The sequence below is a fragment of the Syngnathus floridae genome, chromosome 2 (genome assembly GCF_059516105.1).
Source record: "Syngnathus floridae isolate MCC-2025c chromosome 2, RoL_Sflo_1.0, whole genome shotgun sequence".
Lineage (NCBI taxonomy): Eukaryota > Metazoa > Chordata > Actinopteri > Syngnathiformes > Syngnathidae > Syngnathus > Syngnathus floridae.
This window is the reverse complement of record NC_142414.1, coordinates 19,039,740-19,065,277: the sequence shown is the minus strand read 5'-3', so window position 1 is coordinate 19,065,277 and position 25,538 is coordinate 19,039,740. Positions and strand designations below refer to the sequence as shown.

General features: G+C 42.1%; 2 protein-coding genes and 1 long non-coding RNA gene across 9 annotated transcripts in view; 1 reads left to right on the top strand and 2 right to left on the bottom strand.

The window, feature by feature from the left end:
- Window positions 1-77: 77 nt before the first annotated feature.
- On the bottom strand, window positions 78-6,991 carry racgap1 (Rac GTPase activating protein 1). 5 transcript variants are annotated; one of them, XM_088369134.1, is made up of 17 exons: window positions 6,801-6,967; window positions 5,451-5,552; window positions 4,903-5,105; window positions 4,649-4,791; window positions 3,513-3,582; window positions 3,366-3,419; window positions 3,218-3,295; window positions 2,973-3,090; window positions 2,758-2,900; window positions 2,480-2,644; window positions 2,250-2,345; window positions 1,967-2,165; window positions 1,671-1,776; window positions 1,455-1,587; window positions 1,124-1,247; window positions 952-1,051; window positions 78-756 (listed from the first exon to the last, which is right to left on the bottom strand). In XM_088369134.1, the coding sequence occupies exons 2-17, from the start codon at window positions 5,533-5,535 to the stop codon at window positions 684-686; spliced, it is 1,890 nt and encodes a 629-aa protein (XP_088225260.1). In that variant the 5' UTR covers window positions 5,536-5,552; window positions 6,801-6,967; the 3' UTR covers window positions 78-683. The 5 variants fall into 5 exon arrangements, with proteins under 5 accessions (XP_088225260.1, XP_088225258.1, XP_088225255.1 ...); XM_088369132.1 differs by having other exon boundaries at window positions 2,758-3,090; window positions 6,851-6,991; XM_088369129.1 differs by having other exon boundaries at window positions 2,758-3,090; window positions 6,801-6,968.
- LOC148402435 (inactive dipeptidyl peptidase 10) overlaps window positions 6,809-25,538 on the top strand; it is a 26,466-nt gene continuing 7,736 nt past the window's right edge. Inside the window, exons 1-9 of one of the 3 annotated variants that reach the window (XM_088369127.1) lie at window positions 6,809-7,851; window positions 13,445-13,559; window positions 13,813-13,908; window positions 14,671-14,765; window positions 16,048-16,119; window positions 22,874-22,926; window positions 23,410-23,491; window positions 24,584-24,704; window positions 24,788-24,942. In XM_088369127.1, the coding sequence (XP_088225253.1) occupies window positions 7,813-7,851; window positions 13,445-13,559; window positions 13,813-13,908; window positions 14,671-14,765; window positions 16,048-16,119; window positions 22,874-22,926; window positions 23,410-23,491; window positions 24,584-24,704; window positions 24,788-24,942 (828 nt within the window). In that variant the 5' untranslated portion in view covers window positions 6,809-7,812. Of the gene's footprint in view, window positions 7,852-13,444; window positions 13,560-13,812; window positions 13,909-14,670; window positions 14,766-16,047; window positions 16,120-19,560; window positions 21,932-22,873; window positions 22,927-23,409; window positions 23,492-24,583; window positions 24,705-24,787; window positions 24,943-25,538 lie in introns of those variants that run through there. The other 2 variants (XM_088369126.1, XM_088369128.1) reach the window with 2 other exon arrangements.
- Window positions 13,324-16,142, bottom strand: LOC148402436 (uncharacterized). The gene is made up of 3 exons (XR_015857135.1): window positions 16,005-16,142; window positions 14,833-14,917; window positions 13,324-13,556 (listed from the first exon to the last, which is right to left on the bottom strand). It is a non-coding gene; the product is annotated as an uncharacterized LOC148402436 (long non-coding RNA).

The window sequence follows — 25,538 nt, the reverse complement described above, 5'->3', positions numbered from 1 at the left end:
TTATTTTAAGCACAACTTTATATATCTAATATATATCAAACACACAACGCAAGTGTTAAATATAAAAGAGAAGCACACATTTTCCAAAAAGTATATTTTAACTATTTAAGCAAAAGATTACACAAAACAGCACATTTCTCTAAAAGTGTACAAAATGCAATGGCAGTTAACCTAAACAGGCAGGTGTACCTTCGAATATGAAATGCCTAAAAAATCACGCACGCACACACTTCAACTTCTGAGTGACACATGAGTTGAAAAGCGATCGAACAAAATGATTAAATAGAGACTTTCGCAAACCAGCTGTGAACACTTGTACACTACTAAAGAGTAGGATTATGTTCTGTTTTGAATGTATTTTGTTACTTAAGTGTGATACCCAAAATAAACAGACGAATAACTCAAGAGTGTCAATCAAAACTAAATATCGTAAAGACAATGTGTGATGCAGCTCTCGTAGTTACTATACTGTCCAAGTGGTCAGAATGAGGCACGTTGCTGTAAGTCTCTTTCCATATTTAAAACACGCACATCTATCAAAAGTGTACAAAACGTCGTTCAGTCTGATTTTGAAGAGGAAAAAAAAAAGGCGATTTTGAAAACAGGTAAACCATCTTTTTGAGACGTGGAACAATAAACACAAACAATAAGTGTTGCAGGGGCAGAAAAAAAAAAGATGTGGGTTACTTGAGAAGTGGCGATTGAAAGAACCTCCCTTGAGGAAGTGCAGCTGCGGACTTGCTCTTGCTCCCAAATCTTTAAAATACAACACCGTAACAATGAGGTCAGTTCAAAGGAAACCATTCGCCAACTTGCAACTTCCACTCAACACAGAATGGGAAATAAAAAAAGAATTCTCAACTTCTTTGAAACAGCGGCAAGAGAGATGGCACTTTTTGGCCCACCTGCACACACAAATCTGGAAAAGTAGGAATCCAATCAATCGCCTACCTGGGTGTCAGCGTGGACTTGAAGCGCTGCGTCAGTGAGCTGGAGGACGGCGTTTTATTCATCTGCTGCTCCGGCGTGGTCAGGGGGCCGAGCAAGGTCACTGGAACAGAAGCAACGGTTCAAAGAAGGGCCTGGGACCACCCCTACTTTGGACAGACTGATGAATGCTCACCTCTATCTGGAGTGTAGCAGTTGGAGTTCTGGATGACCAGGTGATCAGAGCGTGGCTGCTCATTATCAGACTTTACAAACTGTGCCCAGTAACTGGCTGGCATGCACAACAGGCGTTCCACAACCTGAGCAGAGAGGAGTCAGTAACACCTCCCAAGTATTGTGGGCCTCACTTCACAGCAAGCTGACGGGTTAAGAAAACTCAGAGCAAGAGGAAATTCTGATTTATATCTTATGAGATGTTTGGTCCATGAGTGGACCTCAAAATGTTCTATATGAAACTCTTATGCAAGTTGTGCTGAGCTGTCAATGCAAACCTACAAAGTACAAACCTTTGGTTGCCGTTTGGTATCATGTAGGATTGTCATGGGGTCCGGGTTGGGAACAGCATGACCCACGATTGTGGGACCAAACACGCGCGCCAAGTTAGCGATGGTCATCTTTGTGTCCAAACTCTCGGCCACTCTGAAATATGCATTCACAGACGCTAGGTAATGTGGAGTTAAACACAAAAAGGAAGGAGTATCTGGCAGAAGGCAACTGCTAACCTCTGAAGGTGGAGCATCAAGAAAGCCAAAGTGTCTCTATTAGCATGTGGCAGGAGACCTACAGTTTGGTACATCAAGGCAATGCTGTTGTCATCGTCGGAGGCCTCTGAGACAACAAATGGACACCAGAGAATAAATTGTTACTTGAAATTGAAGGAGACAACTGCAAATACATTTCAATTTTGAACAATCCTCAGGATGGATGATTTATCTAATGAATCGTATCACAATTCATGTGTTATTGTGTTTTGATGCGATGGATTCTAAAAAATTCAATCATTGGCTCTGCATATTACCGGCGGCTTCCATGAATTGACGGTTCAGGTAAAAGGTGAGGAGAGGGTCCTTGAGGTTGCGAAGGAAGTCCTTGAGGAGGCCGGTGATGGCGTGAATGTCGTCCACCTTGCTTAGCACAGGAACGGTTTTGCCGCGTAGAAACTTCTCTTTCAGCTCCTTCACTGTGCGATCAGCACCGGACAGCCGGTACAGTCCAGTCTAAAAAGAGGTGAGGGGTTCCTTATGATTGTTTAGTTTTGAGCTTGGATACATACACTCATGAGGAGAGAAAACGACCCATACCTCACGCAGTCCTCGCTGTTCAATCTCTCCAATGCAGAGGACCACGAGAGGAGGGATCTTTGGTGAAACGTCTGGGACGTAATCCGCAAGAACGCCCTGGACACAAACAACAAGATTCAAATGGAAATTTTTGAGCAATGTCAAAATGAAAGCATCTTACATGAAACTATTTCATCACAATGTTGCATGGCAAGCTAAGCTAAACATCTGTGCGGTTTGCTCTGGCTCACCTCCCCAAATTTTACAGGTGTATTTCCGATGTTGGGGATGCACGGCAGTGGGCATCGGTCCCGACATTCCGGGTGCGCGACCACGCGGCAGTCGCAGCACCTCAAGGCAATCTTGCCAAATTTGATCCTCTTCCCGCAAGGCACGCAGGACTCTGGCTTGATGACCTAGGAAAGCCAAATGACGGGAGTGAAGTGGGGCTTGCTAGTTAAACGACAAAGTCATCAGTGCTTTAATGAGATTTTAAAAACACAATTGCTTCAAAAGCGTGTACTCTTACCGTTTTGGAGACAAACTCATGCTGGCGAACCCCTTTGCTTTTCTGCGGCGTGCTGGGCTCATTTTTTTTCTCCACCTCCGGGTTGACAGGCTGCTTGAAAACATCCTCGGACGTGACGGACTCAGAGTCCCACTCCATGGGAGCTGAAGCGGATACAGAGTTGAGGAAGCTACAAAAAGACAAAATGTAGCAGTGAACCACAGCAGCACATTTACCACTGTTTTTCCTGCTACGAGTCCAGTAAGGGATCGTCTCGATGGTGGCAACTGCCTCAACAGGTCCGCCGTCTACGGGGACGGTCACTTTGGTCGTGGTCACCAGGCTCTCATTAGCCTGTCAGACAAACAAGAAGAGATACAAACAACATAAAAGCCTAACATTAAACATTGAGATGAGCATAATTTTGCTGAATGGTTGTATTAGTTGCTTCCATTTAAAAAAAGAAAAGAAAAGAAATTACCCCCTCGTGCATGACAGTTGTTGATCGAGTTCTTTTGGAAACCCCTGCAGGGCCATCCACGTGATGCCTTGATGAGCGCTAAAATGAACATGAAAATTACGTCAATCACATTTCGAGCAGAGGGACCCTACCGAAGGACTTGACATACCCTCTTTTGTCGCTTCCTCAGTCGCATTGGCCTCACAGTGGACGTGTCCCAGTCCTATTACGGGCCAAGCACAATTACATGTGACTTGACTGTTATGGGTGATGATGATGAAAGACCGAGTTTAGGCATTCGATAAAAGTAGCTTACAAGAGAGTCGTCAGTTTTGTCATAGCTGATATCTGACACGATTGAGCCAGATTCGTCTATGGTGGTCAACCTAGACAAAGAAAAATAAAGATAAAAAGTTAGGTTAAAAGGCAAAAACAGCAAAAATGGTGAAAGTGAAGAAGAGAGGAAGACGTTTGATTTGCCAGTGGAGTCGTTCTTGAAAATGGCATTGACCACAAAGAGAATACAAACGTAAACATAAAAAAATGTAAATTGGGATGAACAATATTTCAATATTATTTATAAATAAGTATCCTAACTGTTGGACATAAGCGGTGCTCCAAAAATACATTTTGATGGGTAGAGAAGTATTTCAAACAACTGTTGTCGGATGTCCATCATTGTTTGACAGTGACATATTCATGCCTGCATAAAAACAGACAGCAGTTACATTGAAAAATAATAGTGTCCTTTAAATTAGCATAATTACCTACTTTCCTTATTTTTTTTTAGCTGGTGAAAAGTTTCACCTCTTAATCAGATGGCCAAAACAAAACAGTCATGCTGGGCCAGTAGATGGCAATGTAACTTTGTAAAGAAGTGTTACCCAAGCTGCTCCCCAGCTGCATATTTTCTGTTGTATGACACTAAAACCGTTTTATTTATTAACATTCTGCCTGGCATCAAAATCCATAAATTCACTTCTGGCACCAACACTGAAGGTTAGCATAGGTTTTCTTATGCGTTTGTTTACCTATTATTTTACCTATGAAACATGTATTTAATATGACCTATTTATTTACTACAATGTATAATCTTTATTTTGCACTCTTGTGTCTCAATCCATCATAAATGTAGCGGGAAGATTTTTCTTTTTAACCCTCTATGTGCCAGAGTGACAAACAGTGGATACCTGCTTAGATGAGCGATTGTATGAAATCTGCTAGTATTTCCATCCAATGTTAATAAAAACAACAAACACAGGAGCTGTTGGTTTGTCTTTCAAAAACCACCATTTCGAGACTCGTTTTTAAATGTTTGTAAGGTCAGTCGTAAAGCAACTGTCCATCTTCACTTAAAGCATTCTTGTATGAATGAGCCTGACATCAAAGCGTGTCACGATGCCCGAGGCATCGAGACATTCTGGCCTGCAAAGCAATGGCAAAGATTGTCACCTTCGGCTGGTATTCACAGCGGCCGCTCCCTGGCCGTGCGTGTTGAGGAAGGCCAGAGCCGAGCGCTGCTCCGCACTCAGCTGGATGCTGTTGGAAGAGCCCTCGCTTGTGAGAAGATCCCTTATCAACTGGATCTGGCGGTCCTGCACCCAATACAAACGGAACCACAGATTATCAAATGAAACCATCCATACATGCTCTTATGCACCCAATTCCCAGTGCTCGCAAACAAATTCTCCACAGAGTCCACACACCAATTTGTCACAGTCAGCCTCGGCCTTCTGCCGGCGCCGAATCTCCACGTCCACTTGGTTGCGGGCATGCTTCAGTTTGACTTCCAAGGAAGTTTTCTCAGTCTCTGCTTTGGTGAGAATCTCCTTGCAGGATTCTAGATTCTCCTCTGCCATCAGCCACTTGCGGCGGCAGTCTTCAAAGTTCTGAGCCATGAGAATGAAGCCTGGTGGCAAGACGAGTCATTTTTCTAAACATCTTTGAACTTCACAGTCTCTTATAACGCCACTAAGTTTCTCCTTTATTTGAACTTTTCCAAACTTTATATTAGGTAACGAACAATGTAAAATTTTGGGGGCTGATACAGAAGGAAAAAAATACAATTTAATCAACTGATTCAATAAAATGGTTATGCTGAACACTAGTTTTTGCATGAAAAAATTGTCGACAATTGTAAAACATTGAGGCAGTGCGATGCACCTGAGCAAATAAATTGTTGCATTGGATATTGTCACATTTTCTATTTCTATAGCAATAGATTGTGAAACTCCAGAAGAAAAACACAACTCACTGGGTTCCACGCCTTCAGAGAGAAGTTCAACCTGCGACCGCATCTTCTCATACAAACTCTGGAGGTTCAGCACGGCGTTCTCCATGGTGTTTTGGGGGAAAGCTGGAAAAGAGCACGATAAGATCTTATTTTACACGCAAAAAAAAGAAAAAAAAAAAATCACAGCAATTTTGATTTACATTCTTTCCCTTTAAAAACGTTTAATAGTTTTACTCACAGGAATTAATTGTGATCTTTTACCGTACAGCATTCAGCTTGAACAAAATATGCAGGCTGGAATGAGTCGAATGTTAAATAGTGAATTAGGTTTTGAACTGAAAAACGTGCAAAATGTGCACATATTTGAAAGGCTTAAAAAGTATAGTATAAAGACGCTGATTATGAAATAATTAAAACTTAGGGCATTATATCATGACTATACAGGGCCAATGCTGGTTCTGCCACCATCACCTAAAAAAAGGTTTAAAATCAGACCATGGGAACCCCCGTCGTGAGGACCCACTCTACATAAAACATAGCAGTGATTTTCTTTCTAGTGTGAATTTTTAACACAGAGCAGTTATTCAATTGCAAAAAAACACAATGTTTGCTGTGCTTAACTTGGAGAAAGGGTCACCAAGCTTTTGCAACTGAAGAGGGAGCAACAGGAATGTCTAAATACTCTTGTTAATTTATACAAACATACAATGAATAAAGACCTACACAAAGTTAATTTCTCCGAATAAAACTAACAATTATTTCAAAATAAATTATGAACTATTTTTAAAGTAATGGTCATCTTGCATTGGATCCGACAATAACAACTGAGCGCAATGGCTAAAAAAGAAAGCTCCCAAGTCACACTATGGAAAACATTATTAGGAAACCGCAATGTCCTATCACTGATGAGTTGTTTTTAGAGAAGGCCTGCAGGCTACTCGTGTGGTGAGATGGTGCCCGCGGACACCATGTTGGCAACCTGATTTTTGAAATAACGTCCTGTTAGGCCATCCGTACATTATAAAGTCTGCTGATAGAGGTAAGTAAAGCTATTAAATCGCGATTTATTTATTTTTAGGGGGGAGGGTTGTATCACGATTCACGAATGCTTTGGATTGTAAATTAAAAGAAAAAATACGCCGAGACAACCTTACTACTACGCATTCAAAGAAAACATGGAAAATACGTTTTTGGTGACGTTTTCGGATAGTTTAGAATGTCTAAATTCCCGTTTATTTTTCGCACCGACGTCAAAAAGAATTCAAAGACTATAAAGGAAGCAACGCTTGTGAGTCAGACAGTGGACGCTAGCAACGGAGCTTTGTCAGCTGCTCAAACATACGCAAAACAAACAACGAAAAAGCCCATTACCTACTGTTCTTTTATTGCAATTATAGAAATATCTGGAGAAAAACTCCCACCAGCGAGTTTGTAATCACACTGGTGCGGCGATCTTCGAGTTTCCAAGCGACCAGCAACCACTTTGCCGTCCCGTCCGTTCGCCTCCTCTTGCAACAGCCGCGTGTAAATTTAAAATTTCACTCCTAGCCAATGAGCAACGAGCACCGTGCCACTTGATGGTGACGTCACGTCCAAAAAAACGACCCGTTTCCGGTAAAAAACTTCAAAATTGAAGCATTTTCAAGAGAGCCATACTTCCAAGTGGGGGAAAACGGGACCACTAATCAAATACATAAACCCAAGTGTCCTTTGACCTAGGCAGAGGACGTTATCGACCTATATGTTTTTTATTTTTATTTAGAATGTGTTATATTTACAATCTCGTCCTTTGACCTAGACAGAGAAAGTTATCGGCTTATATGTTGTTGTTTTATTCAAAATGTGTTATATTTACAATCTCAGTGTTTTTACTACTGATTTAGGGTAGGTAGATTGACTGTGACTAGGAACGTTAAGTTATTGCCACTTAATTTTATGTTTTGTTTTATGTTTTTCATCCAACATGCATTTTCTACTGCTTATTTTGGAACTGCGTCGTAAAACGAGGACCCCTTGCGCGGATGGAATGCTACCGTAGAATTCAGCAAATATTTGATCAATATTCCGCATATTGGCTGACTGCCACTCAGCTGTCTGCTTTCGAAATACAGCTGTCCCCTCCGTGATTAATCTTTGCGCCGATCAATAGTCTTTAACCGGATTGTGGGAAATTAATGAAGAGTCACCCGCATGAGAGAGGTGGGGGTGTAAAAAGCCGGGAGGGGGTGGCACCACCAACCCGATGAGGACAAACTTGCGAGAAGCGGAGACAACAGTGCAGATGCTCGGTGGCTTTTGAGAACACGCAAACGCGCGCGCACACACTCGTGAACACACGAGAACCCACTAAGGCTGCAGAGATTTGTTGGATTACGACAACACGATGATCGCCACAACTCAACAAAACATGACCACCGAGCTGGTACGTGTCTTCATTTGTGTGTGCGTGTGTGCCTTTGCGCGCGCGCGCACGCGTGTGTGTGCCTCCACCCTGGTTGTGCGCTTGATATTTACCCGTGAATGACCACAACAGGGGAGCATTGAATCAGATTTTGTTGCTATCAATATGATCATTTTCCACACGTGCAATGCAGAAGCTGTCCATATGTCGCCTTTATTTGCATCGATAACAGCCTTTCCGCTTTGCTTGCCGCAAGAATTCAATATGGAGCATTTGAGACCCCTCATTGGTACCCTGAATGATGTCTATATGCCCCATTTACTAATTTCTTTCGCTTGCTGTCGTATCAGCTCTTTTGTTGCAGAAAATCGTTATTTACTCAACAAATGGTAGGGGCAACATTTGTTTTGTAGTGAGCAAATATATATTTAAACAAGAGTTATTAAATCATTGATGTATATGACAAAAACGAATAATGACACTTGGAATAGCTGATATTACAAAATAAATCTAATAGAGTTTTCAAAAACACAATTTGGGAGTCTAATAATATTGCCACTCGTGTAATAACTAATGTTAAATTCAAGTTGGATGTTAGTTTAACGTTTTCTTAAATCTGTTCTCAGGGTGAAGATTGTCATTAATTAGCAATAAAAAATGAATTTAGTGTGTTAGTTAAAACACAGTCAACATAGTCATATATATATATATATATTGAACATTTGTAAATCTTTGTAAAATTGGTTGTAAAATCAGAAAAAGTCCTTAACTTGATCATGTACATTGGTTGCATATGATGAAAATCTGGTAAAGTGAAATTTCCCCCTTAAAATCATGAAATAATGTGGAAAGTCAGTTTACTACATTTTAATTATGTGCAACCAGTGTACGTGTTCAAATTTGGTAAACTTGTTACTTGTTTTTCAGCACACCGTGTCTTCTTTTAATATGTTGCTGGAATTAGATTTTTATTTTGTTACACATTTTATTTCTCAACACATCCACCTGCAGTTACTGAGGTACTCATTTTTCAAATGATGTCACATTTTGGAAAGACATGCGCTTTGAGGTTTGTGCCACAGCTGCCTTACACAGTTATCAGGGCAATAATGACCAAGCAACAACCCATACCAACATTGAAAGCAAGAAAAAAACAGCATAACACTCTTAATTGGTTACCTGGCTTAATATGTTCATGCAAGTAAAGTATAAATCGCTATAAATCGAAACCAATTGCCTGAAAACACTCAACGACACTGGCATATCTCTTCTTCTTGTTATTGATAACGTCAACAAAGGCTCATTAACTCCGCACTGCACAATGCATCAAGGGTCACTTACATTGTGTGGTAAACTCTTAGATCAGAGTAATTATATGCTTAGCTGATTTCAATGCAATTCAAAAATGGCTCTCTGGGGATGTTACGGCGGATGCCATCTGCTATTCATTCTTTTTCCAGCAGCAACTGGATTAGCAACTAACTAACTAACTAACTAACTAACTAACTAACTAACTAACTAACTAACTAACTAAATAAATAAATAAATAAATAAATAAATAAATAAATAAATAAATAAATAAATCAAAAGGTTTCTATGTAAGACTTGCCAATGTCGCTGTTTGGATAATTTCCCGCAATTTAATGTAAAACAGATAAAACGCTTTATATTTCAACATTTTTGTTTCGAATGCTGCCTGAAAATGCATTCGTGTGCTTCTGTGTCTTTGCAGTACAAGTGTATAAATGCTAAAGCTTGCCAAGTGGACTAATTAGCACATGCTGTATTATCAAGAGAACTCTCCCCTTTGCTCTGGTGAGATCAGCACAGAGAGGTCTCAGTGGAGAAACTGAGATGTAACACCACACAGAGCCCAGAGAGATCTGTCGTGAACTCACACAAGAACTTTATGTGTTTTCGCTTTGACGTGATGACATCCCGGGCAAACTTGAGTGCAGCACCCGAGGAATAATCCTGCTGCTTTATTGTCTCTCACAAGGCTCAGTGATGCCACATTGCTGGCAAAAGTTGTAACATTTCTCACGAGAGCTGCAGTCACTGTGAAGAGTGATGAGGCCAAGCTCTTCAATAAAGGGTGCCATCACTGGCTTATAAAATGTCTCATCTAACAGAGTGACTGCAATAATTACCTTTATGAAGGCAACATGCTCAGTTTGAAACATTTCTAGATATCTTTGTAACACAGCTGTCCCATGCATTTGTCAAAAAATGCTCCAAGGATAGAAAATTCTGATACACTTTATATACCCAATTTCATGCCTTGTTGAAACTAGCTTGTGTGAAAGAGCAGACCTGTTTCAGACCTCGTACCGTCTCATTTGCTGTTAGGCCAATGATGATTTTATATTATTATGATGACTAGGTGTGGAGCTGCGGGTGACTGCACTGAAACAAAATAATCATGTCTTCTATTTTTCTTGTCAATTAATATGCCGATACATAGTCAGAATGTACCCCTAATACACAGCTTTGAAACCTTGACCATGCAATGAAAATGTGCTTCTTATCAGACGTGTACATCCATCCATCCATCCATCCATCCATCCATCCATCCATCCATCCATCCATCCATCCATCCATCCATCCATCCATCCATCCATCCATCCATCCATCCATCCATCCATCCATCCATCCATCCATCCATCCATCCATCCTCTATAGCTCTCATTCAAGTCACAGGTGCACATAGCCTTTCCCAGCTGACTTTCACAGAAGGCGGTTTCCAACCTGAACTAGTTTCCAGCCAATTGCTACTGCAGTACAAGAAATTACTATGCATTTACTTTTTATCAAGGGTGCCAGGGGGCGATGTTTATGATTCTTCGGCCTTGGGATAGATCTGTGCTCTACTCAGTGCTGCTTTCCTTTTATCTGTTGCTGCAAATGGGGTCAGAAAATCCTGCTATCTTTGCTGATTGAATATTCCTTTGCTGTTTTCTCCAGTAATATTGATAAGTGTGCAGCAAAAGAATATGCGGATACCACTGTCATGGGAAAAAAAAGCCTCGAGGGCCCTGGAAAAAAAATACAATCATCCCAGTTAGTGGCTGTTACAAGACTGAGAGCGATGGCAAGATGGTGCACTGACGTTCTTCTCAAAGTAATAAAAGAATTGCTGAGATGTGAATCGATACGACACCGCTGCCATATCTCATTATGCGAGCGGCTTGGTCGTTCCTCTAAACAATACAAAGTTACAGCCCGCTCAAACAACGACCTCTGCTCTGAGCCAGATATTGACAAGGTGATACATATGTGGGCTACACGCTAATCTATGCTTTCTCCATGTGTGCAATTACGGCGATTCATTAAAGTCAGGTTCATGTCGAGAATACCGATGGCTGCCACGGAATTCCTTTTGTAGGCTTGCTTCTTAAATAACTTATATAACATCTTTGACTGATGTGGAGAATGCTCTTTTTTCTGTGCATATGCAAATCCAAAAGCAGTATCCCTCAACCGTCTGCTCTCCCTCTCATATGATTTATCGGCAAAATCACAATGGCTCAAAGACACAGAAAATGGAGATGAAGAAGTCTCCCGAGTCTAATTTGTGAAATCTTCACAGTGCCTGGATCGCCCATCTGGTTTGTAGTATGGCAATGGAAGTACGATCTATACAATTGGAATCGTTGGATGAATTGCTGAAGAGAATTGTTTGGCAGGCATTGTGTTAGTAAACAGAACTTTTGAAATCGCATCACGCTGTGTAGAGCGCTGCTACGCTCACATTTAATACAGAGCATGTGATACAATTGTGAAATTTGATTTTTGGAGTCATTTCCGTAGTGTCTGACTTTGTTGTTGTTCCTGCCAAGCTCTTCATGTGCTTACTCTCTTTAGCCATTCCCTAAGGCTCTAATCATCTTTGCGTTGGTTTTCTTCGGGTACTCTCACCCAAATTTTAGTTGTGGTCTATTTACTGGCAGGACTGAGAGTAATATTGTGTAGCCTAATATAATAATGGAATCACCAAAGCATTGCAAATTCAGCTAAGCAAATTAACATTAATCATATCTTAAAAATGTAAACCTTTGCATGTGATTTTCAGTACTTAGTTTACCTTTGAGCAAGTGCATTTTTGCCAGATGGATTCAACTAGCTGAATAAGCATTATGATGAGCATTTGACTCCTGTATTTCTTGATCTAATTGCGTGTTAATGAAGTGTTATATTTGTGGAAGCGCATTAGTTGGCACTATTCATGCTCACATGGTCATGATTAGGGATTCAAAAATAGAGTTGGTGCAGGCAGCCCATTGAGCAAGGAGGGGCCGCAGTCTGTTTCCCCTCTGTGCTTCCGGCCTGCCCACATTGCTGGCAACGAGCGACGAGGGTGGGCGAGGCGTAATGAATGCTGAGTTTATCGGCCACCAGATCATTGAACTTCAGCCGGCGGTGTCAGCCACGCATTGTGATAAAACGTAACCGGGCTGTCTACGGCACACCATTGTGTTTAATTGTGACTGATGATGACTAGCAAGCAGCTTAAATGCATTGCCTGCAAACCTTGTAGAGATGAGATTTGCTCTCATGTGAGTTTTATTTTCTTTTAAGACGTGTTGCTGTGTGTGGGAAAGAAATGTATAAACATTATGTGGCTAATTAATAATCGATAAATTGATCATGGTAAATGTAAAACAGGGTGTCACTTATAAAGGGCTTTTCCACCTCCAAGACGCTTATCTCCCTAATGATGACGCAGTATCAGTGTCATGGTGACAATCGAATCCATGAGAAGACCACGCTATTACTGAGCCACTTCGCTATATTTATTTATGTAGTATCTATTTTCATATCATTTTAGATGCCATAAAAAATTGAGGGAAGTGTGTTTGGTTTTAATTTTATGACATGTTAACTTGAACATTGTAAAGACGGTATCAGCAGTGTCTCTACTGGTCACAGCTAAGTAGCGCACTTCATTTTCCATAATACAGTCGTTTCAAGATACAATTAAGCAACAATCAGTTTCACATAATCATCAGTATTTTTATTACTCGATTAAATGAAGACTCTATTGTTATTGTTGCCGTCCTTTGCTCTGTGTTTGGTTCTTGAGAACAATCGGTTTTCAGCCACCAACACACACAAAAAAAGAAGCCGCATTGCATTATTACACTTTGACCGTGGACTGTGTATGTGGAGTGGACAAATTGTTCCACCACAACTCCACTAAGATATCAAGTAAGCTTTTTCATAGTTTTTTTAAAAATGATTTTTTTTATGGTGCTGACATTCCTCAAAGCAACTGCAACAGCATCAGTGGGTATTCCAGAGCAATATCCAAGTGTTATAATAAATCCAGCTTCATCAAAATTCCAAGCACGCCACACACATCACATTTTGTTTTAGCAGCACCACTTTGCCTCTCAGTCAGTTAAGCTAAATGAAGTGCACAGTGATTGAAAGTGATAGTGCAGACAAAAAAAGCATCAGCATTTGAAAGTCTGATCTCATAACAAGGGAATACATCTTTTATATGGACATGGAGGTGATTTGAAAGTTAAGACATGGTCGCTTGTTCCACTGTGAAAATAAAGTCACACAAATGTGCCCATTCAGCGTGTGTGGTCTTCTTTATTCGGGACAGGAGCTGGGGAGTTCAGACGGGCCACCGCGGAACTGGAAGGGCATCGGCATCGCCATGATGGTGATCCTGGCTGTCATGTCGTTGGTCATTCTCTCTGTCGTCCTTCTCACCCCTGGTAAGAAAGATGAAAAGGAAATAATGGAAATAGAAACCTGACGTCACTGGAGTTTGTAAAAAAAAATAAAAAAATCCCCGATATTTAAAACAAGTGTACAAATAATTTAAACGCACGAAAGGTCTTGGTGATTCACCTCACTTATCTAATTTTCTATCAACCTTCATTGTCACACAAGTATAAAAAATGTTAAACCATTAACTATAAAATAAACAAAACACTCACTAATTTTTTTGTCCGGCTTCATCTTCAGATGAATCACACTTGTTACGCCACTCACTCTTAACTATGGAGGACTTGGAAAGTGAAGCGTTCAAAGTTCATGACCCCTGCGTGGCCTGGTTGACGGGTAAGGATCATATTTCATATTGCACCAAACAGTGCTATTCAACCCAGACTTTAAGAAAGCCAATGAACATGAGAAATATTTGTCTGCACCCTACTGAACTACATTGAAGTCCACCTATATCAGCACCCTGCCACTGCTTGTGGTACCCTAACACAGTAAGGGTGCCAAACTGTCAAATGGATTTTGGTGTCTTTCACATCCTAAGATAATTTATTCATCTCAATTCTCAACTAGTCGTCTTTGAACATAAAGTAATTCTTGTTCTGTATCCATACAGAAACTCTTGATTTGGAACAGTATACAACATAAAAGTGAGAAAGCTAATACCGGCTATTGATCTTTTGTTAGAACAGTTCTCAAGCATCTTAATAGCATGTCTGTGAGACACTTTTGTGGAAATACCCCATTAATCAGAGTTAGAGCACACTTTATTCAAACTGTTTTATTAGATCTGTGATTGGTCGTCACCTGAGCCCTATGCAACTGTGATGTCATATTCAGTCAAAAGCGAGTGGCAAAATGGCCACCCCCTGAGATGAATAAAAATGAGTGGATCTTGCTGCTTTATACATATTCCACAAACAATATTAATCAGAAAACTTCGTTAAGACATGTTGGGCTGCATAGAACCTCTTGTAAAAAAAAGTTTTGACTTGACTTTTACAATTTCTGCAGGCACCCCAGAGATTCAACTGCTTGTATACAATTCACAAGCAATCAAAAAGTCAATTTTCCATAATCTACCACTTTTACTAATGGCAGATAACGAAGTGGTTCTGCGCACCAGAGAGGGGCACGTCTTGTCTTTCAGCCTCAACAACAACCTGACGACCATCCTGCTGGACAATACTTCACTGGTGAGTGCTGCACACATGAAGATAAAACTTTTTTTTTTGTTGGCGAGGTATAAGGATGTAAACTCACTTCGAGGCTCAAACGGAAGCAGATCTAAAGGAGGAGCTTCTTTACTGCTGCTGTTTGTCTCTTGGCTGTCTCCCCGACCATCCTGCTGTAAATGCAAAGGAAATCAATTTCTTGGTCGAAATTCTTTATGCCCTCTACTATAGGTGGCCCATTTCAGTCTATTTTGGAATTATTATGATTGATCTGTCACACACAAGCAAAATGGCTGATAGTAAACTGTGATTTGTCCTGTCTCAGTATTGAACGTTCACACTTTAGTTCGATGACTAATGACACAAAAACAATCTGTTTCTGCCAAACTTGCCGTATGACGACAAACAAGAGGGACCTGTGTTGACTCATCACAACGTTTTTGGTCAACACCATTTGGTTTGGTTTACGCGTCTTCAAAGTTCCGACAGTTCAGACAAACCCAGTAATTTGATTATCGCTAACGCTGCAAAAGTGTAATCACTGATGTACACCCCTGCAGTCAGAGCATAATATAGTTTGGCAGCATGACAGAATATAGCTCCTGTTATTTCAAAGAGAATTGTTTGCTTCCCAGCAAGGACCTCATTGCTCCTCAGACCTCCTGCGTGCGACGCGAGCATTCTCACAATATGTGGGTCACAGCAGACTGCCGCTGTCAGGCTCAAGATGTAGTGTGTTGGGATATGGTGTGCACCAAGAAGTGTAATTGGGTCCCCCCAAATAAATGAGTGCAAAGTATTGAGCACAAGGGCCACCATTAGACGTGATGTTTTTGCAAGGCTTTAATGATGACACATGTAGCTAACCAGAACAGTGAGAACGCTCAAAATACAGATTTATGTAGGCTTTAGTTACGCAATAACCACACCTGTATGTGTCCTACTATTTGCCATTTTCCTGTTTCAAAATGACTGCTGTGAAAATTGTTATTAAAACAACAAACCTACTGGTGGACTTTGACATAGCACAGCAGCAAAGACTCTAAAAGTCATGTAAAAGTTTGAGGCTAACATCTGTAGCTCTGGGAAAATAGTCAGCATAGAAATAAAGAATTGAATTTTTTTACTAAGAAAACACATTTTTGATTGAATAAAAGAAAACAAATGGTCCCACGACTCTGCCGTGGGGAGCTCCACCGGTCAAATGCAATACTATAAACGAGAGCAAATCACTCACAGCAAAGATAGAATCCTACTTACTTCATAAATTATTTGTGCTCTGATCATTTTGTGTGTTTTTCAGGATCTGACCACAACAAAATTCCAGGTTTCTGCAGACAGGAGCTTTGTGCTCCTGGCTTACAACATTAAGCCGGTGAGTTGTCTCTCAAAGTTGTCTTTTATTCTATCGGTTTACAAAACGTTGTTGTTTTAGTAGAGTTACCGTAATTCTGCTGTGCACACTTTGAAGATGTTTTTTTTTTTTTTTGCAAATTAGCATTGCCCATCTGTTTGGTATGTATTTAAAGTGAGGTGGGGAACCTTATTCCCATCAGAGACCAACTCTGCACCCGCGGTCCTGCCTGCACCGATCAAACAAATGTTTATGTACTGTATGTTAAATGAGCATTTTAGGTCTATTATTCCGACGCTCTTTATAACACTTGTTCATTTTTTTCTTAAAGGCAAGCATGGTAAGCCGCATCAAATAGATTCCCTATCCTTGCAATAGACGCTCACAACTTAAACGATAGAGGTGGTGTGAACACAAAGGAAGTGCCCCGTCCTGACTCAGCCATACTGTAGCGCTCGTTGGCTCGATAAAAACGACACCAGATGACTGGGAGAGAGCTCAGAGAGCTGAATATTTAAGCCGACACATAGCAGGCTGGCGAGGAAGGATGAAAGGATTTCTTTGGAGAAAACTGTTGGGGCGGGGGGCAGGAGGGAATATAAAGGAGATGAAGGCAATGAAATTGGCCAGCTGTTTCAGTGAGAAGGTCCAAATGAAAAGCTGCCATGAATTGCATGGCTAGGTGTTTGCAAATGAACATCAGGGGGTCCGTCACACAGCAGCACAGATCGTTATTTAAGCATCTTTGTGACCCGCCTGACACGCTCATCAAGAGACGGATGAGTTGCAATTTACAAGCAAATAAAAACAAGTTTGGAGGGAATGAAAGCCGCACCAAGTTCCTTGTGCGTTTTTATTAAAGTCAGGTCACAAGTGCTGTTATCTCTCTGTGGTAGAGCTCCTCTATCATATTCTCTTTGTTAAAGTAATGAGCACTGTGTTCCCTTTGCAAATTAATTAACCAGACAATGGAATGTCCACAATTGGCAGTATGGTGGGAAAGTGCCTCCCAGATCCAAGGTTTTGAACCTGTTTCGCTTTTGACAAAGAAAACACACAAGCAACAGTTCAGACTAGCAGGTGAGGTTTTGTTTGCAGGTTTTTGGAGTTCTGATTTTCAGAAAGCCTGGTCTAATTCAGAAACTCTCACAAAGACCTTGCCTTCCTAACCCTTTCAATTTGACTTTAAATGAAACAACCTCATCACTGCAGAATCAGGAAAGGATCAGGATTCAGTTTGACCTTCTCCTCTGCCTCAGAGAACATCTTTCAGTACATATTTTTGGTTCTGCTCAGATTTTGACAATAAATTACGATTTGACAACATCAAATGCTCCAAATCTACCCTGGCTACAGTCAACTAAGGCATTCCACAAGGCTCTGAACTGGACCCCCTCCTATTAGTGTGTGATATAGCATGTTCTTATGATATATATTGATATGTTTGTGCAATATATGGTGCTGCACATACTGTATTTGTATCAATAGCCATTTATCCTTACACAACTGAAGAGAAAGAACTTATTTCAGAAATTAGTACGTATTAGTATTAGTAATTAGTAGTAGTGGGATGTTGTTTTTGTTCTTTATTTTTGGGATACTAATAGACAGAAAATAGATTATTGTATTTTGAAACCCGTTGCTGTATTTGTGTGGACTTCACTGTCAGTTGTGACATAACTCAGGACACGAAGGGCTTCTCTTTTCGCAAGTAGGTCGCTGTAAAGGATTTTTGTCAGTCTCATTTTCAGAGTTGTCATACGATTGATCGACTAGTCCAGTCAATGTACCCCATCTCTCACTCAAATCCATCTTTCCTGAGATCCTAAAGAGGACAAATGCTAAAGGAAATGGATACTGATGGAGGAGGTCTCCATCAGTATCCATCCATCCATCCATCCATCCATCCATCTTCTTCCGCTTATCCGGGGTCGGGTCGCGGGGGCAGCAGCTTTAGGAGGGACTCCCAGACTTCCCTCTCCCCAGCCACTTCATCCAGCTCATCCCGGGGGATCCCAAGGCGTTCCCAGGCCAGCTGAGAGACATAGTCTCTCCAGCGCGTCCTGGGTCGTCCCCGGGGTCTCCTACCAGTGGGACATGCCCGGAACACCTCCCCAGGGAGGCGTCCAGGAGGCATCCTGATAAGATGCCCGAGCCACCTCATCTGGCTCCTCTCAACGTGGAGGAGTAGCGACTCTACTCCGAGTCTCTCCCGGATGACCGAGCTTCTCACCCTATCTCTAAGGGAGAGCCCGGACATCCTGCGGAGAAAACTCATTTCGGCCGCTTGTATCCGAGATCTCGTTCTTTCGGTCACGACCCATAGCTCGTGACCATAGGTGAGGGTAGGAGCGTAAATCGACCGGTAAATTGAGAGCTTTGCCTTTTGGCTCAGCTCTCTCTTCACCACAACGGACCGGTACAGGGTCCGCATTACTGCCGACGCTGCACCGATCCGCCTGTCGATCTCACGCTCCATCCTCCCCTCACTCGTGAACAAGACTCCAAGATACTTGAACTCCTCCACTTGGGGCAGGATCTCATCCCCGATCCGGAGAGGGCATTCCACCCTTTTCCGATCGAGGACCATGGACTCGGATTTGGAGGTGCTGACCCTCATCCCGACCGCTTCACACTCGGCTGCGAATCGTTCCAGCGAGAGCTGGAGATCACGGCCTGAAGAAGCCAACAGCACCACGTCATCTGCAAAAAGCAGAGACGCGATGCTGAGGTCCCCAAACCGGACCCCCTCAACGCCTCGGCTGCGCCTAGAAATTCTGTCCATAAAAATTATGAACAGAATCGGTGACAAAGGGCAGCCTTGGCGGAGTCCAACCCTCACTGGGAACGAATCCGTCTTACTGCCGGAAATGCGGACCAGACTCTGGCATCGGTGATACAGGGACCGAACCGCCCTTATCAGTTGGCTCGGCACCCCGTACTCCCGAAGCACCCTCCACAGAACCTCCCGAGGGACACGGTCGAACGCCTTCTCCAAGTCCACAAAACACATGTGGACTGGTTGGGCGAACTCCCATGCACCCTCGAGGATCCTGCCGAGGGTGTAGAGCTGGTCCACTGTTCCACGGCCAGGACGAAAGCCACACTGCTCCTCCTGAATCCGAGGTTCGACCTCCCGACGGACCCTCCTCTCCAGCACCCCTGAATAGACCTTACCAGGGAGGCTGAGGAGTGTGATTCCCCTGTAATTGGAACACACCCTCCGGTCCCCCTTCTTAAAGAGGGGAACCACCACCCCAGTCTGCCAATCCAGAGGCACTGTCCCCGATGTCCACGCAACGTTGTAGAGGCGTGTCAGCCATGACAGCCCCACAACATCCAGAGCCTTTAAGAACTCCGGGCGGATCTCATCCACCCCCGGGGCCTTGCCACCGAGGAGTTTTTTGACTACCTCAGTGACTTCGGCCCCAGAGATTGGAGAATCCGCCTCAGAGTCTCCAGGCCCTGCTTCCTCAATGGAAGGCGTGTAGGTGGAATTGAGGAGGTCAATCCCCGAACCCGCTGGTGGACACCGGCGGTAAGGGATGCCGTCAAGCTGAAGAAGGAGTCCTATCGGGCCGTTTTGGCCTGCGGGACTCCGGAGGCAGCTGACAGGTACCGGATGGCCAAGCGGAACGCGGCTTCGGCGGTTGCTGAGGCAAAAACCCGGGCGTGGGAGGAGTTCGGTGAGGCCATGGAGAATGACTTTCGGACGGCTTCGAGGAAATTCTGGTCCACCATCCGGCGTCTCAGGAGGGGGAAGCAGTGCAACGTCAACACTGTTTACAGTGGGGATGGCGTGCTGCTGACCTCGACTCGGGACGTCGTGAGTCGGTGGGGAGAATACTTCGAAGACCTCCATCAGTATCCATTTCTTTGATTTCATTTGTCTCACGCCACGCTCATTTGTATGCAGTTACACTGTAAGACATCAGAAGACAGACGGGGTGGGGGCTGACCTGCCACCTTGAATTATGCATTCATGAGTTACAGCGCAAGGCCACCCTCTGTCTTTTTACGAAAAACAACCCCCCCTTCCCCTGATTCCCTTAGCTGATTTGTCTCCCTCACTCACTTTTTTTTTCTGTCTATCTCGGGGCAATTTATGCTGACTGGTGCAGTTTGCAGCAGCCCCGCCGTGAGCAAGTCAAGACAGGAAGTAGCGGTGGGGGAATTGGGGAGGTCGAGTGGTGGCGATTGGCTTGGAGGAAATGGGATTTCGTGACTAGATATACCGGCCAGTTAAAATCCATCAGAGAGATTATTATTTGGAGATGGCAGAGGGTCTTACTGAGTTGAACTGTCGTAGAGAGAAACAATTGAAGAAGCTGTGTGGGAAGTTGCTTTTCTATGAGACTGTCAGGGATGCCTGCTGGGTTGCAATAAATAGATTTTGGTATCATTTCAAGGAGGGATCATTTGGGAAAATATATAACCCTCTAAAATGCACTCAAAAGAGATTGGAGGAAGGAAAGAGAATTCAAAAATGAGACGAAATCAAATAGAAAAGAGCGGGAGGTTGGAGTTCTGGGACTGATACACAAAGACCTTTGGGAAGAATCGATTCCAAAGGTGCCGTGCAGATGCCGATATGGGAGGTTTAGCGTTGATGAAGAGCAATGGCTAAAATATCTTATATCGACTGATCATTACAGTAACATCTGCCCGATAACCACTTGCAGCTCGACAATACGTACTGCTCATCAGGTTTTGGGGTGCGGTACATGCCGAAACAGTAACCCCCTCCTGATTTTATCTTTTCAATCTAGTTCAACTGAACCGTTGAGTGTTTATTCCCTCGCAGTCACTCAGCCTTGGTGTGAGTGAGCTCAGGGACCAGGCTGCACTTCACTTGACAATCATCATGAAGTGGTCTCGGACCACTGGACTGATTTAACAGGACATTGAACAGCAACTGGTCAATAATAAAACGCGGACCGTGCCGAGTGTGGATTTTTTAAGCATATAAAAATGAACAGAACAGCCACAGCCAAGCTTTTTATCATAAGACTATAAAGTGGCCCTCTCGCTCTCTCGACTTATTCTAGGATGATTTATTTGGAATTGAATTACTTTTTACCTGGAAAGAATTCATTATCCACCCTTTTCCGCACTTGTACTCATTAAGGTCATGTGAGCTGGAGCTTTGGCCCAGATGACTTTGGATGGGAAGTGCGGTACACTCTGGATGGGTTTCAAGTCAATTGCAGGCTGTAGTCTGTCAAAGAATTGGAAATCTGCACCACGGCCAGACTGTTCCCATCATAAAATCTGACATGACTCGCTCTCATCAATCCACTAAATGACTTTAGGCTCTGCTGCAGGCTGCGCTGGCTTTTTTTTTTTAAGCAGCTAATGAAGCCTTAAGCATGCTTTGTCCCTCTTGTGGTTGGCTGACTACTGGTTGAAAAAGTGCAGGATTATATCTGCAGCAGTTCCCACATTCAAAATTTCAGTATTGTCGATGATTAGGTCAATTTAATCATGCCTGCCAAAATTGTGATCAGGATTAAAATTGGATTAATCATTCAGCCCTAGTTTTCAGTTTGTTAATCCATTCCTAAATACTACTATCCTTTCATCTATTTCTTTTAAGCGCTTATCCTCACATGGTTGCAGGATAAGTACTAATAATTAAAAACAAGCAGCAATTTCAAGAGGGCCATTGCACCTCTTGCACTTGCTTTCATCTATTATTCATTCCCAAATCATTTGCTGTTGTTTTGTGGAATTCTTTATACTAACTTGGCCAAAGAGTTTGTCTTTGTTTTAGAAACAAAGGAAAAATCGTTCTTTCTAAACCAATGTGCTGGCAGAACAACCAGACCCCTGGGTATGTGCTCTAGAACCAGTAACAATTGTGTGTTGATGTACATAACCTCAAGTTAAATAAATATATTCTAATATTAAAATATGTTAAATGGAGCAAATAGAATGCAGGATGATGTACATATAACTGTGTGTGTGTACTGTCGAGTCTGCGTTGTGTTGTGGGTGTGTTTCCTCTGCACCATCTCATGCTCGGAGTTGTACGTGTCAGCTCGATTATTTTCCTTTCACGAGCTTCAGCATTGACCTACCTTTACCCTTGCAGCCTTAACCCTCACCTGCCAAGCAGTACAACAAAGGGACAAATCCAATATCCCTTCTTAAAGTCTGCTTTGTAGAAGATGTGACATTTAATTTCTATAGGGACTTGTTTCCAGGAATTTTTCAAACGCCACTGGGCAATTTGTCTCCTTTCAGCCTCTTGTGTGAAAAAAAAGGTAAGAATCAATGCATCACCTCGAATTCATCAGGTGATCCTGTGATCAATCACAGTCAACACACACACATGCCCCCCCCCCCCCCCCACACACACACACACACAAATGCATCATTGATGTTGGTTATTAGTCTTCTTCAGCATGTTAATTTAATTATTCTAGGAGCTGCTGGTGTTTGTGACACAATGGCCAGCCACCATAAATCTCACTGTGAATGTTGTTAGCTGCATTGTGAACGAAGAGCTTTTCTTTTTTCACCTCTTTATTTCCTCAATATACCTCAGAGTTGTTCTGCGATGCAATGTTCTTTAATTCAGACCTGATTTTCTTCATGATGAAATAAGGGTTGCTTAATGAATTTAAATCAAGTCTTTTAATCAAGTTCACTGTCATTGCCGCTTTAGAGTGCCTCGATATTGGCCAGCAGTGCGTGTTTTTCTTTTTTGCTACGTGTTAATGAGCATGTGCCAGCCGACCTACGTACGCATGATATGCTCTACCTCTTTCAGGTGTTCTCTCAGTCCTTCACAGCTACCTATGCTATCTACAGTGTGGCCACTGGGTAGGTGGACTCCTGAATGCTAATGCATGGGCTGCATGCCGGCGGACGTGCAGACTGAGCAACTCCTCTCATCTGATCAGAGCCTCGTGCTTGCGTCAAACATACATTCATTCATTAGTGTTCTCTCCTCAGATTCCACTGCCTGAGAATCATTTTCAGCATTCTATGAGTAATGCGGGCTAGGTGATCCTCTGGGAAACTCTCTGGAAAAGGACTTAAGGAGGAGCTGTGAAGCAGATCATTGCCTGGTGGTACTGGGGAGGCTTGTCCCTAGGCAGTGAAACCCCTAAAAAGGGATTTGAGATGTTGCACCCCTGCATGAACCAATGCCATTCGCTCTCTTTTTGTTTCCCTCTCTCTGCATCTTGCTCAGACATAACAGCATCTTCCAGGCCAGGGTGCAGACGAACAATGGAGGTCCTTTTTAGAAGGATGCAACACCCTAATGGATGCATTATGTGCAATGCTTTGTGTGTGTTGCAGGGACCTGCTGGCGCTTAGGCCCCCAGTGGAGGAGAAGGATGGCTTGCAGTACGCTTCCTGGGGGCCTCAGGGGAACCAACTGGTGAGGCAGACACTCATTCTGTCATTTGCAGCACTTAAGGCTGACTTTAAACTGCAGGGCTGAAGACGAGTTTTTCTTACATGTGTCCCAGTTTGGCGACAAGTGTCATTGCCGCGTGAGCTGTAAAAAAAAAAAAAAATCAGTTCTCAGTCGTTTCTGTGACAGGAATAACTGGCAATGTGACTACAGCCTCAAGACAATAGTATCATTAAAGCACCACAAATAAATAATAATAAAAATCTATCATAACACTTTTGTTAATTGTAGACAGCACCACCCAAATAAATGAATAAATAAAAAAATAAAATAAAAAAATACATAAATAAATAAAGCACTAATTCACAATACTACACCTACCTGTCTATCTTCTGCCCATTTAAAAAAAATCAAATGTAGTTTTTAAAATTACTTAGTTAACCAGAGATACTTCAAATGGTGGTAGGTGGGCGTTGACTCCCAAATTTGAATGTAATAGGCTAATTCTAAAGCACAGCCACATCCCCAGACATAAGACATACTTATGAAATCACATTATTTTTATTTGTAATTCTCTCAAATATTTAAAACTTGAGTTGTACGGGTTATATGTATATCACGGTGATGATGTAAAAACCTTTGAAATGATTTATCTTGGTCTCATTTTTACAATTGCATTTATGTAGGGGTGTTTAGACTTTATAGCTACTGTATGTTTCAATATCTCATCAATATACATATGTGATTTGATAACGTAATGTTGGTGCCATGTTTTTGTCATTTTGAAATTAATTCAACTTTATTATAGCTGCTTCGCTATAATAATGGTGCCATGTTTTTGTCATTTTGAAATTAATTCAACTTTATTATAGTTGCTTCGCTATAATAAATAAGTAGCTGTGCTATAATAAGTTACATTCATCTTGTTCAGGGTAGCAAACAAAGATGTTTTGTATTTTTTGTATTTGTTGGACCTGACCACATGTGTGCTGCTGGCAAATGTACTATTCCCTTTTGGATGGAGTTCCACTCAGTCTTTTGTTCCTGCAGCCAGCTACAAAATCTGTAACTGTACTGTCGTGGATAAAGGATTTGTTTTGTGTGTACCGTTGCCAGGCCTTTGTGTTCGATGGAGACATTTACTACAAGCCCAGTGTGACCAGCCAAGCCCTGCGTCTCACATCCACTGGCGACCGGCACAGTATGGTGAACGGGCTCTCAGATTGGACCTACGAGGGTGTGTATTGAAAATCAAGACCACAATCTTAAAGAAGCTTTTGATATGTATTTTCAATGGATACATATTTTGAAACAAAACAGAGGAGGTGCTTCTGTCCTATGTTGCCCACTGGTGGTCCATGGACGGCGCCCGGCTGGCGTATCTCAGCATCAACAACTCTGCCACACCACTCGTGGAAATACCTCAATTTTTGGGTGGCTTATACCCTTCCAATTTGATCTTCCCCTACCCCAAGGTGGGTTTAATATGCTGCAGTGTATTGTTTTGCTCATAGCAAGAAACTCACTTAGACACTATGACATTGATGAATCACAAGCAGCACAGTGTTTTTCAACCTTCATTGAGCCAAGGCACATATACAATACAATCGAAAGAGTTTATTGTAATTTATTGTATTTAGTTTATGATGCAGATACAGCGGAGTGCAATGCCACTTTTTAGTTTTTTTTTTAAATAAGATTACACACTATAAGAAATGTAAACAATCACATTTAGCATCACTGCTTACAAAACATTCTACAAAATTAAAAAAAAAAAGTCTTATCACATTCATATGTCATACTGCAAAATATAAAAAAGGTTTTCACATTCATATTAAATATTAAAATAATGGCAAACCATCAAATACAATTGTCACCAAAAGCGTATATACTGAAATGATGATCACAGTTTATTCACAAATCTATTTACTTAGTGTGAAATATTGGCACATTTAATTAAAAACAACTATTGTTCTGTTGTCTTGTACACAGTTTGATTGTACCTTCTGCCCTCTAGTGGAAGAGTCTTGATTAGTCCTATCTGTCAGTACACACCGCGAGCATAGACAGA

Coding starts and splice junctions, on each gene's coding strand:
- racgap1 (XM_088369132.1), bottom strand. CDS start 5,535: ATGGAGAACGCCGTGCTGAACCTCCAGAGTTTGTATGAGAAGATGCGG. Junction 3,091..3,217: donor CAACTGTCATGCACGAGGGG/GTAATTTCTTTT, acceptor TTTGTCTGACAG/GCTAATGAGAGCCTGGTGAC. Junction 2,346..2,479: donor CACCTGTAAAATTTGGGGAG/GTGAGCCAGAGC, acceptor GTTTGTGTCCAG/GGCGTTCTTGCGGATTACGT.